Here is a 20,632-nt window from a genome sequence, read left to right as displayed (position 1 = left end):
GTCTCTCATGTGTCTGCTTGTCTGTTCATGGTCCAAACTGTCACACTCCCGTCCGTCTGGGAGTGTGTTACCGTTAGAGGTACTTAGCATACCCTGGACGGACAGTTCCATGGACTTCATCATGGATCCTCCACGCTCTGCTGGTAACACTGTATTTTGGTGGTGGTGGTGGACAGGTTTTCTAAGATAACTCACTTTGTGTCTACCTTTCCTACCTAATGCCAAGACGCTGGCTCACGTTTTTGTTCAGGAAGTGGTCCGACTCCATGGGGTTCCATCTGACATTGTGTCTGATAGGGGTACGCAGTTCATTGCAAACTTTTGGAGAGCTTTTTGCTCTCGGTTGGGGATTATGTTTTCCCACTCCTTTGCTTTCCACCCACAGTCCAAGGGTCAGATGGAATGTATGAATCAGAACCTTGGGCAGTACTTGAGTTGTTTTGCTTGCGATAATCCGGAGGAGTGGTCGACGTTCATCCCTCTGGCACAATTTGCTATCAACAACCACCGTCACGAGTCCTCAGGCGTGTCTCCCTTTTTCTGTGTGTATGGCAAACAGCCGCAGTTTTGTACCCTAGGTAAGGGTCACTCTTCTAGAGTACACAGGGGGTCAGGCTAGCAACGCATTTTCATCTACATGGGTTAAGGTTCAAAAGCACTTGCGCTCCAAATATAAGTGTGTGGCTGACTGTGGTCGTGACGGGGCCGCATCTGTGTGGGTGATTGGGTGTGGTTGTTTCCTGAAAATATAAAACTTAAGGTGTCTTCTCTTAAGTTGGGTCCTTGTTTTATTGGTCTATTTAAGATCTCTACCATTGTCAATCCACTGGCCTATTGGCTGCCCCTGCCAGCTGTATACAAGATACACAATTTTTCAACAAATCTCTGTTGAAAAGGTTCGTAGGACGGGGAACCCTGCCGCCGGCGCCCCCCCTCCCTGTGGTAGTCGATGGGGTTCTGGAGTTTAAATTTTGAATTGCCGTTGGGTGCAGCAGTCCCTGCAGTATCTGGTGCACTTGCAGGATTATGGTCCTGAGAAGAGGACTTGGGTGTCTGGTTCTGATGTCCTTCCTTCTCAGACATCCGGAAAAGCCAGGATCAGTGTTTCCTGAGGGTCCGAAGGCCACTCATTGAGAGAGGGGTACTGTCATGCGCTGTCTGGATCCGCACATGTGGATTACTTCTATGAATTCGGACTATGTTCACATTGCAGTCCAACAGGCAACCTGGTCTCTCTTAAGTGCTCAGCTCGGCAGGGCATCGGCTGTGTTGTTTCACCTAATCCCAGCCGTGCAGGGGTAATCCTTTTTGGCGCAGTGTGTTGCTCTTCTGAAAGCCAGGTTACTGCTTACCTTTCACACCTGGTCTCCTCTTATTTAGGGCTGGGGAGTCTAGTAGGAGACCGCCAAAGATAATTTCTGCTTGCAGTTGTGATATCCCGACGTCCGTGGCGATCTTCCATTTGATGACCACCGATTTGTTTTCTGCGCTGTATGAACGTTCCCTGGTGTGACTTTCCCCTTCTCCTTTGGTTTATTCCCTCCAGTGTCTTTTTCTCTCCCCTTTGTGGATATTTGCGGTGTGAGTGAGTTTCAGTTTTACCCCTTTGTCTTGTGGGAGGTGTATTACTTTGTGTCCTGTCCAATCCTGGGTTGGGGGTATGGGGGCAGACAGGATACAGGGCCAGGTTGGGAACATGGACCTCCCTACCATTAAGGGTACCTCCGGGGTGAGGATGAGCACAGAGGTCCCAGTCTTAGGGCCAGCATAGGTCCCCCTGTGTCCCCTACGCACCCATGACAGTTACCCACCTAGCCTGGGATATGTGTCCTTGTACCACATGTGCGTCTTCCTCTTCCAAGTGAGGTCGTTGGATCCTCTCTCCCTCAGCGTTCCAGACCCATTGCAGCACAGTGTTTACCGGTTAATGACATGGATAACATGGGCTAGTATGTTCCCGGGATTCCCTGGCAAAGTGTCCCATGCATCCATAGTTATGTTAGTTTGGAAAAAAAAGAAAAGAGGGGTGTGCAAATAATTGTTGGGATCAACAAAAAATGATAATAAAGTTTGAAAAATATATTTAATTTTATTTAATAAATAACACCAGAAAACAAACACAGATAATGCAAATAAACACATTTAAGGTAACGTCACACGTAACCAGATCGCTAGCGAGATCGCTGCTGAGTCACGGTTTCTGTGACGCAGTAGCGATCCCGTTAACGATCTCATTATGTGTGACATCTACCAGTGATCAGGCCCCTGCTATGAGATCTCTAGTCGTTGCAGAATGGTCCAGGCCATTTTCTTCAAAGGCGATGTCCTGCTGGGCAGGACACATCGCTGTGTTTGACACTGTGTGACAGGGTCCCAATGACAGCAGAGATCGTTATACAGGTCGCTACTGCGACCTGTATCATTACTGAGTCGTTGGTAAGGTCTAACTGTGTGACATCTCACCAGCGACCTCCCAGCGACTTACCAGCGATCCCTATCAGGTCGCATCGTTTTCGGGATCGCTGGTAAGTCGTTGTGTGTGACTGGGCCTTTAGAAACAACACAGACAAAAGTCAAAACACAGTGGGTTCCTGTAAGAGACACACACAATCCCCAAGCATATACTGTATAGTGTTATAATCAAAAAAATCACTGCTACCCTTGAGGAAACCACGGTCGTGTGGAGATATGCGTAGGGCTCCCCCTTTCCCCATATTTACATATGGTATTTCTATAGCAGGATTGCTTCATATGTGGGACCCGCAACACACATCCGTTTTTTTTTGTACGTGTGCGGTACGTATTTGCACGTACCGGAGACACGTACACACGGAGACCCATGTTATTCAATGGTAGATGGCACACACACGTAAAATCACATGGAACATGTGACCGTGTGGTGAGTACGTGTGTGCGCTTTTCTACACGGACGACATGTCCGTTTTTGGCCGACAGCACGCAGGCACGGACCCGCTTTAGTCTATGGGTCCGTGCCTGCACATACCACACACGGAGTATGTCCGTGTTCAGCACGTTTCGTGCGTGTGCGTTTTTACACTAGCGATCTTTTCTTTTGTTTTTTTTAAATTAAATTCAGTATACTTACCTTTTTTTCTGCTGTTAGCCATACTTACATTAGCGCTCGTTTTTTTTCTTCCCCCGGCTCATCCCGCTATTCCCTTCATTAGCTGCGTGGAGCTGACAGGAGCGGTGGTGTCTTCTGCAGCTCCGGTCACCTTCATGCAGCAGAGCTGGAAGCGACGCTGGACCATCCTGGAGTACGCCGGACATGGAGGGCTTTTTCGGGCTTATTAAATTGGTGAACAAAGCAATTTGTTTGTGTTTTTTTTTTCTAATAAAGGATTGTTCGGGTGTGTGTGTTTATTTACTGTAATTTACAGATTAATCATGGAAGGTATCTCGGGGAGACGCCTGACATGATTAATCTAGGACTTATTGGCAGCTATGGGCTGCCAAAAACTCCTTATTACCCCGATTTGCCAACGCACCAGGGAAAATCGGGAAGAGCCGGGTACAGTCCCAGAACTGTCGCATATAATGTATGCGGGAATTCTGGGCGGCTGCTGACTGATATTGTTAGGCTGTGGGGCTCCCCATAACGTGGGGCTCCCCATCCTGAGAATACCAGCCTTCAGCCGTATGGCTTTATCTGGCTGGTATTAAAATTGGGGGGGACCGCACGCCGTTTTTTTAAATTATTTATTTTACTGCACAGTATAGACACGCCCACCGGCTGCTGTGATTGGGTGCAGTGAGACAGCTGTCACTCAGCGTGGGGGGGCGTGTCTGACTGCAACCAATCACAGGCGTCTGTGGGTGGGGAAAGCAGGGAATACGAGATTGATTAATGAGCGGCCAGCATATTCAAAGTAATTGTTGCCGCGTATTCTCTGCACAGCTGTTCCTCGCCGCGCTGGTGATCGGGGAGCTGCTCACTTCAATCACTTGGGGGATTAGCGGTCACTGGTGAATCCTTCACAGGTGACTGCTAATCAGTACGCGGCACACAGACAGAGCCGCGGCATGACAATGAAGTCGGGTGAAGTTCACCCTAGTTCATTCTCATCGCGCAACTCTGTCTGCTGTCAGCCGACATGTATCAACGACATTGTGCAACACACGTACACATACACGGGCATTTTACACACAAACGCGGACATTTTACACGTACACACGGCTCGCATACGCCATCACACGGATGCCATATGTACCGGAGAAACGCCCAAAAAAAACGGAACACGGACCCAAAAAACGGACCGTGTCACACGGACGTTTTTTTTGCGGAAGTGTGTTTTAGGCCTTAGTAAGCACCATGTGTGATTTTTCCTTTGCTTATCTGCTTGTCGTCTATTGCCTCTTTTCAGGTTTTTTTTTTGTTTAGCCTTATATGGTCTCTTCCATCTCATATTACTGTATTCTTTCAGTGTAATCCGCATGTTCTGCTAATTTTACCACTCTGCTGCTATTTCTGCTGCATGCACTTTGAATGGGTACGGAAAGTTTTCAGACCCCTTTACATTTTTTCTCTTTGTTTCATTGCAGCTATTTGGTAAATTAAAAAAAACTTCATATTTTTTTTCCATTAACGTACACTCTGTACCCCATCTTGACAAAAAGAACAGAAATGTAGAGGTTTTTTTGCACCTTTATTAAACATGAAAAAATGAAATATCACATGGTCATAAGTATTCAGACCCTTTGCTTAGTATTGAGTAGAAGCACCCTTTTGAGCTAGTACAGCCATGAGTCTTCTTGGGAATGATGCAACAACGTTTTCACACCTGGATTTGGGGATCCTCTGCCATTCTTCCTTGCAGATCCTCTCCAGTTCCGTTTGGTTGGATGGTGAACGTTGGTGGACAGCCATTTTCGGGTCTCTCCAGAGATGCACAGTTGGGTTTAGGTCAGGGCTCTGGCTGGGCTAGTCAAGTATGGTCACAGAGTTGTTCTGAAGCCACTCCTTTGTTATTTTAGCTCTGTGCTTAGGGTCATTGTCTTGTTGGAAGGTGAATCTTCGGCCAAGTCTGAGGTCCAGAGCACTCTGGAAGAGGTTTTCTTCCAGGATATCACTGTACTTGGCAGCATTCATCTTTCCTTCAATTGCAACCATTCGTCCTGTCTCTGCAGCTAAAAACACCCCCATAGCATGATGCTGCCACCACCATGTATCACTGTTGGGATTGTATTGGACAGGTGATAAGCAGTTCCTGGTTTTCTCCACACATATCTCTAAGAAATATCACCAAAAAGTTCTATCTTTGTCTCATCAGACCAGAGAATCTTATTTCTCATAGTCTGGGAGTCCTTTAGGTGTTTTTTTGCAAACTCTATGTGGGCTTTCATATGTCTTGCACTGAGGATTGGCTTCCGTTGGGCCACTCTGCCATAAAGGCCTGACTGTTGGAGGGCTGCAGTGATAGTTGACTTTGTGGAACTTTTTCTCATCCCCTGGATGGCCAGGTCAAGGAAGAGTTCTGGTGGTTCCAAACCTCTTCCCTGTAAGGATTATGGAGGCCACTGTGCTCTTAGGAACCCTGAGTACTGCAGAAATTCCTTTGTAACCTTGGACAGAACTGTGCCTTGCCACAATTGTCTCTGAGCTCCTTGGGCAGTTTCTTTGACCTCATGATTCTCATTTGCTCTGACATGCACGGTGAGCTGTGAGGTCTTATATAAACAGGTGAGCGCCTTTCCAAATCAAGTCCTATCAGATTAATTGAACACAGGACTCCAATGAAGGAGTAGAACCATCTCAAGGAGGATCACAAGGAAATGGAAACCATGTGACTTAAATATGAGTGTCTGAGTAAAGGGTCTGAATACTTATGACCATGTGATATTTCCGTTTTTCTTGTTTAATAAATTTGCAAAAATGTCTATGTGGCGCCCTGGACTAGCCAGGTCGTCACAGGTAACACACACACACCCCCACACCCACTAGACAGTAACATTAGCCAAACACAAAACCCTTGTTGCCTCCCTCCAGGGTCTGATGTCCACACCAGGTGGGGCGGAGCCAAGCGGTTGGCCCCAACCACCGAGGAGTTCACAGGCCTGTAGGCGGGAAAAGAGTCAGTTGACTGGAGGAGGTTGAAGTGGAGAATGTCTGGGTTTGTGGCCCAGGCACTGACAACAAGGTTGGCAGACGGTGGTGGCCGTCTGCAGGAGAGGTGAATCAATGCGGAACCGTAGGACCGGGGTCGGGCGTTGGCCCGCCGGTACCGACCGGGGAGCGAAGTGAAGCCAGCACAAACAGGCAGGGCCATCGAACCCTGACTAGGCTTGGAGTCGCCGTCAACAGTCAAATCCGAGTGTGACAGGAACCCCAGGGGTTTCCTAACAGCCAAAGACCCGTTAGAAGGCAACCGTTCGCACCGTGAGGGTATACAGCTACCGCCTAAGGCTAGAGACCCAAGGGCCAGCGCCTGCGGGCAAACAGGCTCCTCCGGTATCCATACACCGGGGAGCGGACTACCGTTGGGGATCCATCGTAGTCAAGACAGTACACAAAGGTGCAGGGAAAGACATCCGCCATCACCTGTCCGGGGAGAGACACTGCAGCCGGCTGCGGGACCCGTCCATCCAGCCGTTTGGTTTACCGGAGACTTTGTGCATCTCTTACTGAGTGAGTACACCCTTGCCATCCGGCACCGCGCCGCGCTGTCCCTGCAACCCTGCACCTTCACCAACCCTGCCTCCCCATCACACCACCGGGCCCCGGGACCACCGACCCCTACCCACGGAGGGGGGAAAACAACATCCCAGCTGCTCCCTACCATCGCTCCCGGGATCCCCGTCACCAGCAGCGGTGGTGCCCATCTTCACCACAACCCGTGGGTGGCGTCAAGGACTAAATCCCCTAAACCAACCACCCCTTTCACTCACGGGCGAGGAGCGCCGCTCGAGTCCCCGAATCCGGCCCGCCGCTCGAGCCACCGAGCAGCAGCAGCCGCAGCAGCGCCGGACCCGAGCGTTAACGAGCGCAGCGGCGGCGTCCTCCCCGCCCGTGACAACTTGGCGTCACGAACAGGATTGGACCCATCTACTTACCAGTAGAAGTGCGCCTTGTGATCTCCGCCGGTGGCGTCCGGCCAAAAATTTTGAAGCGCCGCCATCTTTGGCGCGAAAATCTCCCACTCGAGCGTCTTCTCCGAGCAGGGAAGGCGCCAAAGCAAAGCCCCGCCCCCAACAAGTGGAAGTGCTGAAGAGAACCAAGGGGGGACGGGAAAAAGATGTCTGCGCCCGACGGAGCTGTGGGAGGAGTGGCAGTCGCAGCCGCCGCACCCGTAGATGGGAACAGGGTAGCCCATGCGCCAGCCGCAGGAGTGGGGGAGGCTGCGGGCCCAGCGGTCGCCCAGGTGATGCCGTTCTCCCTGCCCTATGTGCCCGGTGCTACCTGGCTACCGCAGTACGATGGGAAGCCTGATGCTTTGCAGGTGTTCCGGAAAAAGATTAGCCCGGTCCTCGATTTATATCCCTTGGCTGATAGGGCAGCTAACCGGCGTGGCTGAGCAGGAGGCAGAGACCTGGACCGACGCGGACCGGGCCTCGGTGACTACCATTTTCGAGAAACTACAAATCGCTTTTGAGACCCGCACAGAAGCGGAGCTGTGGATGCAGTTTTATCAGTGCCGACAACGGCCTGCGGACAATATAAGAGACTATGCCCTGCGTCTGCAAACAGCCCTCCGCACACTGAAGCGGGTGGACACTATTAATGATGCGGGCAGCAATAAGATGCTAGTAGAACAATTCCTGCAAGGGCTGGGGTCCGCGGAAGACCGCAAGCAGCTGCGGCTGTGGGCCCTAGAACACCCCAATCTGGACTTTGCAGTGCTGAAAGAGCGGGCCATCAAGGCCCTGCAGGCCCCAACACTAGACGCTCCTGAGGCGGCTTCATGGCCGGCTGAGACCGCTCCTATCATGGTGGCACCTCCACCCCCGGCTCTACCGGCCCCTGCCGCGCCCGTCGGGATGATGGAGGAACTAGCGGCCCAGGTCCGCCGCATGTATGGAGACCTAGCCAAGATGCTCGCCGCACTCCAGCTTCCGATGAGAGTCAAGCCCCCAGGAGGGATCCAGCTCGCCGACAGCCCGGAGGACGTCCCCTGGATGCAGCGGACAAGGACCAATGACTCATGGTATGGGCCTCCTATTTGTTACAGGTGCAGCAAGCCTGGCCACTACTCTAGGCGGTGCCCGTTAAACGAGCAACCCCTGGGGCCAAGGGCCGATCCTCAGGAGTAGACACCAACGGCCCCCCCGATTGGCGAGACGTCAGAGCTCGCCCCATCATCCCTCTGGCAGTGGATGGCATCCCGCTCATGGCCCTCTTGGACACAGGATCACAGGTAACCACTATACCCTATACACTGTACCAGCGGTATTGGGGTACTGACGAACTTGCCCCCTCTGATGATAGCCTGACCCTGGTCGCAGCCAATGGACTCCCTCTAACCCAAGTGGGATACAAACAAGTGACCCTGACTGTGGGGCGTGCGGAATTAAAGGACCAAAGGATGATTGTGATGATGAATGAACCCAGTGACCATAACCCAAAAGTAATCCTAGGGACCAATGTGATGGAGCATTGTATGAGTGAGGTGCTGAGTCTGTTGCAGCAATTGGCCGCCACGGCAGGAGGAGGCAGACAGAGGGCTGTGCAGCGTGAGATCCGGGCCCTTCTGTATCGGCAGCAAGTGAACTCAACTGGTGGAGAGATTGGTGGAGCAAGGATGATGGATGTGGCCCCCTTGGTAGTGCCACCCCGAAGTGAGATGATGATTTGGTTCAGGGCAGCAGTAGGCCCCCAGGGGCGCGACTACCCGGTGGAACCCACGCCTTCTGGACACTGGCCCACGGTGATGGCGGCCAGAGGGGTGGTTGACGTTAAAAAGGGGAGAGTGCCTGTAAGAGTGCTGAATTGTGGAGAGGAGGAAGTCAGGCTCCTCCGTTATGCTACCCTCGCCAAGTTGCTCACCCTAGACCCTCACTATTCACGAAGTCGTTCCTCCTACCTCAGCATCCCCTGCCAGTAACCACACACCCCCTGAATTGTTAGAGGAGTGGTGACAGGAACTACACGTAGGTACTGAAACCACACCCACGCATCACAAAGAGGGGGTATACAGGGTAGTGCAAGAGTATGAACAGGTTTTCAGCAAGCACCCATTAGATTTCGGGAGGATTAAGGGGGTTCAACACCATATCCCCACAGGCCTACACCCACCCATCAAAGAGAGGTATAGGCCCATTCCGCCAGCACACTATCAATGCGCCAAAGACATGTTGAGGAACATGAAGGAGGCAGGGGTCATTCGGGATAGTTGTAGTCCCTGGGCAGCCCCACTGGTGCTGGTAAAGAAGAAGGACGGCACCATGAGAATGTGTGTGGATTACCGGAAGATCAACCAGATCCCTACCATCGCTCCTGGGATCCCAGTCACCAGCAGCGGTGGTGCCCATCTTCACCACAACCCGTGGGTGGCATCACTGACTAAATCCCCCAAACCAACCACCCCTTTCACTCACGGGCGAGGAGCGCCGCTCGAGTCCCCGGATCCGGCCCGCCGCTCGAGCCACCGAGCAGCATCAGCCGCAGCAGCGCCGGACCCGAGCGTTAACGAGCGCAGCGGCGGCGTCCCCCCCACCCGCGACAACTACATTTCAGTTTTTTCTGTCAAGATGGGGTGCAGAGTGTACATTAGTGAAAAAAATGAACTTTTGTGAATTTCCCCAATGGCTGCAATGCAACAAAGAGTGAAAAATGTAAAGGGGTCTGAATACTTTCCATACCCACTGTATATTATGTGCCAATTGTCTCCTTTATTCTGCCACTTTTTTGATTATAGCATTATATATGCTTGGGGATTGTGTGTGTGTCTCTTGACTTTTGTCTGTGTTGTTTTTAAATGTTTTTATTTGCAGTAGCTGTGTTTGTTTTCTGGCTTGTTATTTATTGAATAAAATTTAATTTATTTTTTAAACTTTATTATCATGTTTTGTTGATCCCAAAAATTATTTGCACACCACTCTTCTCTTTTTCTCAAATTGTTTTAATTTGGTGTGTGTTTTTTTTGGTTAATCCATATTTAGATCTATAGTGCCCTCCATAATTTTTTTCCCAGTTATGGCAATTTAACCCTCATTACCCCAATGCACCCTGTACTTGGGGGCTTGGGAAACCTCCCCCTCTTTGTGAAGTTTGAATCCCCACAGTTCATCATCTTGAAGATCCAAGAATCTCACTGGCCTCATTGTAAGCCCCTGTTCGCTACTCGCTGGGGCTATACTCACACATAGCACTGGTCGATTGGCAGACAAATCATCAGCCAGTCTTGCAGCCTCATCCAGACTGAGTGGTTTTCTATCTGCCACCCATTCTCTTAATTCACCTTGGAACTTGGACATAAATTGTTCCAGAATGATTATATCCAAGACATGTTCTGCTCCCAGAGCACCCATTCCATCTATCCACCAAGTGCATCCCGTACGTAAGGTGTTGGCAAACCAGTGCGTGTGTTCATCAAGCTTGTCAGTCTCCCGAAGAAAACTACAATTGGTTTCAGGCCTGACAGCACACATCTCTGGTATTGCGCGGCGAATGGTAGAGTAACAAGGACTAATTCGGGAAAAATGGCTGAAACCCCTGTCACCCATGACACCTTTCCCAAATTTTGCGTTCCAACTAAATGCAACTGGGCGGAGTATGCAGAGACAGAGCATTTTGAAGTGTATCCTAAAGGCAACGATGAAACTGACACCTAAGAGCTGCATCATTCCACCATTCCACTCAGTACTACAGTCCTTAGCACTGCAGCCCCCTGTGTCAGGCTCATGATCTTTGCCTCTGCAACTTAGATTTGGTCAGGTTCACAATAGATTAATCCTAGGGTTTCATACTTGTGGGATGTAAAAAATGTTAAAGCCAATCTTGCTGTGATGCTAGTCACTAAACGGGCAAGTCATGAAGCAGGATAATCAAACGTTTTGGGATCAGGTACCAGGAGATCACGTCAAGATTAAGGGGATGGCAGACACATAGTCAGGGCATTGTCGGGACTCTGAATACCAGGAGGTTAGCGGATCAGAGCAGAAGGACAAGGCAATAAAGAATGGTCAAACAAAGTCAATGGTCAGGCAGGAAAGTGCACAGATAACTGAGACAATCAAGCACCACCAAATAGAAAACTAAAACTGGCAGTGCTCTGGTATAAACAGCTCAGCTAAATAGAGCCATTTATAAATATGAGATTGGAGGACTGAGCTGTCACTCAAAATACTGACAGCTCAGCATGACCCAGCTTTAGGTTGGACGACAGAGCTGTCACTCGCCCAACCAATGCCCTGATCACTGAGCAGAAGAATCGTGACAGTACATATATTATCAAATGTGGCATATTTGTTGTAGAAATATCTGCAATTGCCTTATACTGTACATTCAATGGGGCTTGTACCAATCCATAGGGATGCAGCAGAAACAATCAAATTCGTATGTATGAAACAGACTTTAAGGAACATACATTTTTACAAAAAATGAGAACATTTGAAATTAGCCTTAAAAGAATGAGATTTATGCAAAGTTTGTTTGTTAATTATGTATTTTTTCTTTTTTTTTATTTCTTGTATTTTCAGGAAAAACCTATGTGGGGATGAAAATTATGTACGCGCTACTTAATAATGCTAATCTTTGGAAACAGGGGAATAATCCAATCCTTGTTGTGTGTTACACAAATCATGCTCTTGATCAGTTTCTAGAAGGTAAACTTTGCAGCTCTCCGTGATGTGAAATAAATTACTGTATATTTCTTATACAGTATTAGTAAGTGCCATAAAATGTTAAAATTTAGGTATTACTGGAGATAAGCTTTAAAGGGAACCTGTCACCACTTTTTTGGACTAGAAGCTGCGGCCACCACCACCGGGCTCTTATATACAGTATTCTAACATACTGTATATAAGAGCCCAGGCCGCTGTGAGAACATAAAAAACACTTTATAATACTAACCTAACGGTCACGCTGCGGTGGAATAGGGCCTAATGGGCGTCTCCGTTGTTCGGTGCCGGAGCCGCCTCTTTCGGCCCTCTTTGTTCTTCTTCTTCTCTAGCCTCGGTGCATGATGGGTCCGACGTCATCCACACTCGCCGGTATTGAGGTCCTGCGCAGGTGCACTTTGAGCTGCCGTGAGTAGGGCAGATTAAAGTATTGTAGTGCACCAGCGCAGGACCGGCAACTGTATATGACGTAGCCGCGTCATGCACACAGGCTTCAGAAAGAGGACGAAGATGGCCGAAAGGAGAGGCGCCGCACCGGACAACAGAGACGCCCATTAGGCCCTATTCCACCGCAAAGCGACCGTTAGGTAAGTATTATAAAGTGTTTTTTATGTTGTCACAGCGGCCTGGGCTCTTATATACAGTATGTTAGAATGCTGTATATAAGAGCCTGGTGATGGTGGCCGCAGCTTATAGTCCAAAAAAGTGGTGACAGGTTCCCTTTAAGTATATACTGTATATAGGTAATGCTTTAGCCATCAAATATTTTATGCATTAAATGTTCCCAATTTGAAGAACAATAACTTTCTATTAATCTGTTATTTTGTTATATTTTAAGGGATACTCAAATATTTGAAATGCAACATTGTTCGAGTGGGGTCCAGGAGCAGCAGTGAGATTATGCAGAAATGTTCACTTTCTAAGATTCGAAGCCAAAAAAGTCATCAGAAACTGCCTGGATATTTGAGAGCCTTACATACTGAGGTACTTCAACCACACAATGATTTTTCAGCTATACAACCTTTTTAAAAAAAAACTAAAACATGTAGCAAATTCCTGATTGTTGGGGATCCCACCACTTGGTACATCATTAATCACTTAAGCTAGGAATGCTCACTTCTTCCGCATTGCACAGTGGAAACAGACGAGTGCTGTCAGGGCCGGAACAAGGTATTTTGGTGCCCTAGGCAGCCAAAGCCAATGGTGCTCCCCCACCAGTGAACCCTCAGCCTCCAAGTAATAGAATGAGTAAGAAGCTAAGTTTGAATAACCCCTAATACACTCTCCGCCTTTTGATAGGTCATGTAAGAAGCTGGGATGTCCACTCCACTAAAATTGTTGCCTTTTTCACCCAAAAATACCAGCAAAACTGATGTACTTTAGGGGTTGAGATTCAACAGGAGGTGCATTTTCAAAGTTATTCTCATGAATCCTACATGGCTCTGCCGCTGCAGAACCAGTGCAGGTATATGTTCCGGGAAGTGGGCCTCTGGGGAGGAGCCTGTTCGGCGCGGCCTCATTCCCGGGGTCACGCCGCCATATCTGGGCTCTGCTGTCTCCGGAATGCCGCCAGTGGTATTTCCAGCTTGGCGTCATGCTACTCCTGTGAGAAACGCTCTGCTCTGTTGGCCTGCTACCCGGTACCTTTGTCCTGACGCCTGACCTGCCCAACCTCTATCTCGTCGGCCCTATCTGACCTCCATCTCGCCTCCCCTGCCTGACCTCCGTCCCTCCAGCCCTGCCTGACCTCCGCTTTTCCAGCTTGCTCTGTCCTCCATCTGTCGTGCCCAGTCTTACTTCTCACTCTGTGTACCCCCAGTTCCCCAGTCTTCTGTCCTCCCCAGTGTCTCCCCTGTGTAGTTTGTTTCCCAGCAGCCGATCTCAGCTCTGTTCTTGACTGTGACTAGTTTTGCTCCCTGTCTCAAGACGTGACATCCCAGCATTGACCCCTTTCTGTTTGACTACTCTAACGTTTAGTTTGGTGACCTCTGGTGTGCTTCTGTAGTATTACACTCAGGTTAGTTTTCCTAGTGGTAGCCTGACAGTTATATAAAAAAATCATTTATTGTTTGGCAATCAATTACACAATACAGAGGACAAATAGCGATATCCACCCCTAACATCCTATGTTATAATATCAGACCTTAGGTCAGTCATGTAAACTATTATAACTTAACAAAAATGAGGGGGCCAATTCATTTCAAATTAGGTGTCCAGTATTTGGCAGATACCCTAATGGAAACTAAACAGACCAAATTATATACTGTGTGCAGAATTATTAGGCAAGTTGTATTTTAGAGGATTTTTGTTTTATTATTGATCAACAACTATGTTCTCAATCAACCCAAAAGACTCATAAATATCATAGCTTAATATTTTTGGAAGTTGGAGTGGGTTTTTTAGATTTGGCTATCTTAGGAGGATATCTGTTTGTGCAGGTAACTATTACTGTGCAGAATTATTAGGCAACTTAATAAAAACCAAATATATTCCCATCTCACTTGTTTATGTTCACCAGGTAAACCAATATAACTGCACAAAATTTAGAAATAAACATTTCTGACATGCAAAAACAAAACCCCCAAATATTAGTGACCAATATAGCCACTTTTCTTTATGATGACACTCAACAGCCTACCATCCATAGATTCTGTCATTGCTTGATCTGTTTACCATCAACATTGCATGCAGCAGCCACCACAGCCTCCCAGACACTGTTCCAAGAGGTGTACTGTTTTCCCTCCCTGTAGATCTTACATTTTATGAGGGACCACAGGTTCTCTATGGGGTTCAGATCAGTTGAACAAGGGGGCCATTTCATTATTTTTTCATCTTTTAGACCTTTACTGGCCAGCCACGCTGTAGAGTGGTTGGATGCATATAATGGAGCATTGTCCTGCATGAAAATCAGGTTTTTCTTGAACGAAGCCAACTTCTTCCTGTACCACTGCTTGAAGAAGTTGTCTTCCAGAAACTGGCAGTAGGTCTGGGAGTTGAGCTTCACTCCATCTTCAACCTGAAAAGGTCCCACAAGTTCATCTTTGATGATACCAGCCCATACCAGTACCCCACCTCCACCTTGCTGGCGTCTGAGTCGGAGCTGACCTCTCTGCCCTTTACTGATCCAGCATCTGGCCCATCCATCTGGCCCATCAAGAGTCACTCTCATTTCATCAGTCCATAAAACCTTTGAAAAATCAGTCTTAAGATATTTCTTGGCCCAGTCTTGACGTTTTATCTTATGTATCTTGTTCAAAGGTGGTCGTTTTTCAGCCTTCCTTACATTGCATATGTTCCTGAGTATCAAATCTCTTTATTTTTTTATATAGCGCTAACATGTTCCGCAGCGCTTTACATACATCAGGAACACTGTCCCCATTAGGGCACATAATCTAAAGTCCCTATCTGTATGCTTTTTGGAGTATGGGAGGAAACCAGAGTACCCAGAGGAAACCCACACAAACACGGGTAGAACATACAAACTCCTTGCAGATATTGTCCTTGGTGGGATTTGAACCCAGGACCCCAGCGCTGCAAAACTGCAGTGCTAACTACTGAGCCACCTTTTGCCTTTTGATACTCCAGTAACGTTGCAGCTCTGAAATATGGCCAAACTGGTGGCAAATGACATCTTGGCAGCTTTATGCTTGATTTTCCTCAATTCATGGGCAGTTATTTTGCGCCTTTTTTGCCCAACACGCTTCTTGCGACCCTGTTGGCTATTTGCCATGAAACGCTTGATTGTTCGGTGATCAAGCTTCAAACGTTTGGCAATTTCAAGACTGCTGCATCCCTCTGCAAGACATCTCACAATTTTGGACTTTTCAGAGCCCGTCAAATCTCTCTACTGACCCATTTTGCCAAGGAAAGGAAGTTGCCTAATAATTAAGCACACCTTATATAGGGTGTTGATGTCATTACACCACACCCCTCCTCATTACAGAGATGCACATAACCTAATTTACTTAATTGGTAGTTGACTCTCAAGCCTATACAGCTTGGAGTAGGACAACATGTATACAAATTATCATGTGATAAAAATACTCATTTGCCTAATAATTCTGCACACAGTGTAGATAAAGGGGTATGTACATTGGTTTTTATGTGCATCATGAAATACATTTTGCAACAAAACCGATGGTGGTTCTTATGCCATATTCCTGTAGTGATGGTGGTTCTGGTGACATTTTCATGTACTAATGGTGATTTTGTGTCATTTTCTTGTACTAATGCTGATTCTGATGATGTATTCATGTAGAGATGGTGGTTCTGGTGCTGTATTCATTTGTTACTGATGGCTCTGGTGATGTATTTATGTAGTGTTGATGGCTCTGGTGCTGTTTTCATGTCCAGAACTATCATCAGTACATGAATACAAAACCAAAATCATCATTCGAACATAAAAAGAACACCAGAGCCTTCAATATTACATAAATACAGCACCGGAACCATAATTAGTAAATAAATAGTCCACTAGAACAATCAGTACATGAGTACAGCACCAGAATCACCACCAGTACAGTAATTCAGCATCAGAACCTCAATCAGTACATGAAAATATCACAAGAACCACCGTCGGTAAATATAAGACCAGTATCATCATGATTACATGTGTACATGTCACCAGAACCACCATGAGTACATGAATCCATTGCCAAATTTAGTACAACAGTCAATTGTAATGTCATAAGACCCATATACATTTGTAACTTATGAACGTATAACTCCCTGTATGCACCTAACAGTGGTAAGGAGATGCTGGGTGTTATCAGTAATTATCAGACTGGAAATCGTACAGGAACTACAGTATTATTGAGACATAGTCAGTATCAACAAATAAACATTTACATCCAGGTACCTCATAGAGGACAGCTTCTCTAATTTAGTCGTTTTTTTGCTTTTCGTCTCCATCTTACCCAGACGACATTTCACATGCACAGCTTTCTATCCAGATTCGCTCTTCATAGAAAAGACTTTGCTATGACAACCGACATGTTTATCTTGGAAAAGGCTTCTAGCCAAAACGTTGATTGAACAACATGTCCTAGATTTTTTCTTTTTGACCACACAAAAATAAAAACGCATCTTTGGAAAGAAAAATCATTTTCTCGTTTTTAGTTTGCTGAAGTTTTACTCTAACTTTGTATACCCTTATTTCCCACAGTCAGATCTTTATATGCCCTACAGCCAGCCCACCATATGCCTCACAGCCAGCCGCTCATATGCCGCACAGCCATCCGCTCATACCCCCAGCCTGCTCCTGATATGCCACACAGCCTGCCCCTCATGTCCCACACCAGCCCCTATAGATGGAGGCAAATACAATTGACTGTAGGTAGAGAGCGACTGCCGGAGAGCAGGCAGAGAGGGGGGGAGCAGTGTCAGTGACTGACATTGCTCACTGTCCCTGCGCCGCGGCTGTCACTCTGATGAATGCCTGCGGCCGCAGGAACATGCTGGGCAGCCTCAGGCATTCAGCAGTGTACCATTTTCCCCCCAAAGTGCGCCCACCTCGGGGAGGCAGGAGGTAGCTCTCTAGGCAGGTGCCTACCCTGCCTACCCCTCGTACCGGCCCTGAGTGCTGTACTTGGATGCCTAGCTCAGCTAAAAGACTTTAAAGAAAGCAATAACGCACATGATTAATACGTGTTCTGTTCAAAATTCTCTTTTCCATCATACATTCATATTGGTCTAGGTAGAAGGAGGACTGCAATTGCCGCAGAGAGGAGGCGCTGGACCAGAGAGCAGCGACACCCATCGGATCGGACCACCCCTAGGTGAGTATAATAAAAGTGATTTTTACATTCTACAGAGCGGCCTGACCTCTTATATACAGTATTCTGGAATTCTGTATACAAGAGCCCACTGGTGGTGGCCACAGGTCATAGTCGCCAAATCTGGTGACAGGTTCCCTTTAAATGTGGGAGACCAGCAGGTGGCACCAGACTACAAACGCTGATGGTAGCAAGTAAATAATACAATAACTGGAAGTTATAGGGTACGTGCACACGTTGCGTTCTCTGCAGTACAGAAAAGAACGCACCCTCTGGCAGACTGGACACTGTGTTTGTAAAAAAAAAAAAATGCATCCACAACGCAAGCATTTTGGATGCTTTTTCCGTGCATTTTGCATTCGTTTTGAATTTGCAAAAATTGCATTTTTGTCAGTGCAGTCCCCCGGCAATTCAGCTCTGTTACATGCCGGCTGACAGCAGTGTTACAAGGGGCTGTCTGATAATAAAACCTAAAGGAGTATCAGACAGTCAGGGTCCACCGTGCAAAGACTCTGCTGCAGACTATGGCAGAGTGCAATACCTCTGTTAAACTCACAGAGGAATATAATTAGTAAATAAGGCAATTCCTCCCTTACTTGGAGGGTGTGTGGAATAGTCTCTGTTAATAATCACAGAGACAAAGGCAGTGAGTGAGAAATGGCACCTACCTAGGTCCGTTCCTCTAGTGGTGCCAGGAGACGGACAGCAGCGTAAGCCGCACAAAGCTCCTACCTGCGTTCGCTCCACTAGTGTGCGAGGACACGAACCACTAGATATGGCACCTGCCTAGGTCCGCTCTTCTAGTGGTGCAAAAGAGACGAACAGCAGCGTAAGCCGCACAAAGCTCCTACCTGCGTTCGCTCCACTAGTGTGCGAGGACACGAACCACTAGATATGGCACCTACCTAGGTCCGCTCTTCTAGTGTTGCAAAAGAGACGGACAGCAGCATAAGCCGCACAAAGCTCCTACCTCTGTTCGCTCCCCTAGTGTGCGAGGATACGAACAACTGCCAGACGCAGTATAAGGAACGTTACCCTAGCGGCAACGTCCACCTACGAGTAGAATCACAAGGCACAGCCGGACCATGTGCCTCAGGCACCTGCCTATGTCCGCTCCCCTAAGAGGTAAGGATACGGACTGCAGCCGAAGCTGTAAGGTATAAGAACGCTATGTGGCGCCCCTGAGGCTTCCGTCGCCACAGGTCATTGCACCCCACCAGCGGTGTGATGCCCCATTCTGGGAGAGGAAGAGAATGAACTCCGGTCCCCTGGTAAATCCACACTACACCCATTGCTAGGGACACACAGGACCAGGGAAAGTGGCTGGCAACCCTCCCATGCTGCATGCTGGGAGGGGCCGTAAGACCCATCCCTGCTCCCATAGGTTACAGCTTAGCAACTGGGGAGGTGGGAGGAGCCAAGGAGAGCAGACAGAGATAGGAAGGTCAAGTTTAGTCAGTTCCCTCGGGGAGTGAGAGAGTGAGGAGTGAGCATGTAGTTGGAGGAGAAGAACGAGAGCAAGGAGGGAGGAGGAGGCCTGCTGGAAGCAGGCAAGGAGGAGAAAGAAGAGAAGGAAAGAAAGGGTCGCAGGGCCGCGGGTAGTCCTGTAGGTACCACGAGCAGTCCTTGTTGGGTACCGAAGCCGAGGGCCCAGAGGCGCTACGAGTAGTTGCAGGCTGCGGTGGCCTGTTCCACATTAACATCGGTGGAGTGATTAAGCTGCGACAGGGGACGGTCCCTAGAGACTGGAGGAGTGCAAAGACAATCTCCAAACAGTAAAAACCGAGGCCCAGGGACGTTGTAAGCTCCCAGGGCCAGAACCCAGAGCAGACCTTCAGAAAAGGGGTGATCAGCCGACAGGTGACCCCCCAGCCTGGAGGCTGTAATGGAGGCCAAGACAGGTCCATCTTAACAAAGGCAAGGCTAGTGAAGACAGCAGAGAAAGAGACACTAAGAGGAGGGTACCGGATTTCACGCTCTGAATCACCTAGAAGGCGGAGGTCCCTGACAGAGGTTCCAGCAGTCCAAGGGTCCTGCTGCCCTGACAAGAACTGTGAGTAAAGAACTTGAACTGCACCCTTGAAGTTGCCTCAGTTATTTCATCTGCATAGACATTCACAAGCACCAACTGTGCCCCGGGCATTGCTCCACCTGTGGGGAGCAGTACCACCATAGCTGCCATCACACAGCAGCGGCGGCTTATTAGCCGCATACCACAGGTGGCGTCACGAACACAACCATTAACAAGCAAGCCACATATTCTACTGACACCCACCAGGGCCACGGAGCCGGGCCCAGCCACCACTGACTACCACCGGACTAGTCCGGCCCGGCACCGGGTGTCCCATAGCCCTGGGGTGGGCGAGTCAACTTTGGCGTCACGAACAGGATTTCGTGCCCGGTCTAACCGGGTACTGTGCGCCTGAAGAACCGTGTGACAGACTGTGTACTTTACTGAGAAACCGCCTCCATTAGCGCTGCTGAGAGCGGGAAGAAGGGGGGCGTGCAAGAAGAAAGGGCGCGAAGAGAAGCCCCGCCCCCTTGTCCAAGAAAAGCGCGCGAAGCGGTGCCCGCCATAGAAAGCGGAAGAAAAAGAAGTGGTGACCAAATAAGCTGGCCGGCTGGCAGACAGAGTTTAAAAAGCCAGACCAGCAGACAACGAAAATGTACCTTATCGCAAGCGGAGTGTTGCCGGCCATGATGGGCTGGGCGCCAGTCTGGCGCCAGCTACTCGTACAGCCCCCGGCCCCGCCTCCAAGAAGGGAAAGGGTGCAGCCGAGTGGCGTGGTCGAGCACCCGAGCAGTGTTCCAGGCAGCCCTCTCCAGGTCGGTAGCATGGCGGAGGAGCTGCAGCAAGGTGCACCAGGGACCGGCAGAGAGGATTGCAAGCTGGACCTGCTCCAGGAAGAAGTGAGAGTTCTGGCCCGGAGGCTGAGCAGCATGGAGGCGGACAGGCGGAGAGAGACACCGAGGGTGCCGGAGGATCTGGAACGGTGGATGGATGCCGCGGAGCAAGCGCAGGGTGAGCAACCAGAAACCCCGTCCAGTCCGGACCCAGGGCC

General features: G+C 48.8%; 1 protein-coding gene across 1 annotated transcript in view; it reads left to right on the top strand.

Annotated features, from left to right (window-relative positions):
- Positions 1–20,632, top strand: part of LOC142243895 (NFX1-type zinc finger-containing protein 1-like) — a 267,452-nt gene that overhangs the window by 11,611 nt on the left and 235,209 nt on the right. Inside the window, exons 3-4 of the mRNA XM_075316092.1 lie at positions 11,656–11,781; positions 12,635–12,780. Coding sequence (XP_075172207.1) covers positions 11,656–11,781; positions 12,635–12,780 — 272 coding nt within the window. The remainder of the gene's footprint in view (positions 1–11,655; positions 11,782–12,634; positions 12,781–20,632) is intronic.

This window comes from Anomaloglossus baeobatrachus, chromosome 6 (assembly GCF_048569485.1).
Source record: "Anomaloglossus baeobatrachus isolate aAnoBae1 chromosome 6, aAnoBae1.hap1, whole genome shotgun sequence".
Lineage (NCBI taxonomy): Eukaryota > Metazoa > Chordata > Amphibia > Anura > Aromobatidae > Anomaloglossus > Anomaloglossus baeobatrachus.
This window is presented reverse-complemented; position numbering and strand designations above follow the sequence as displayed.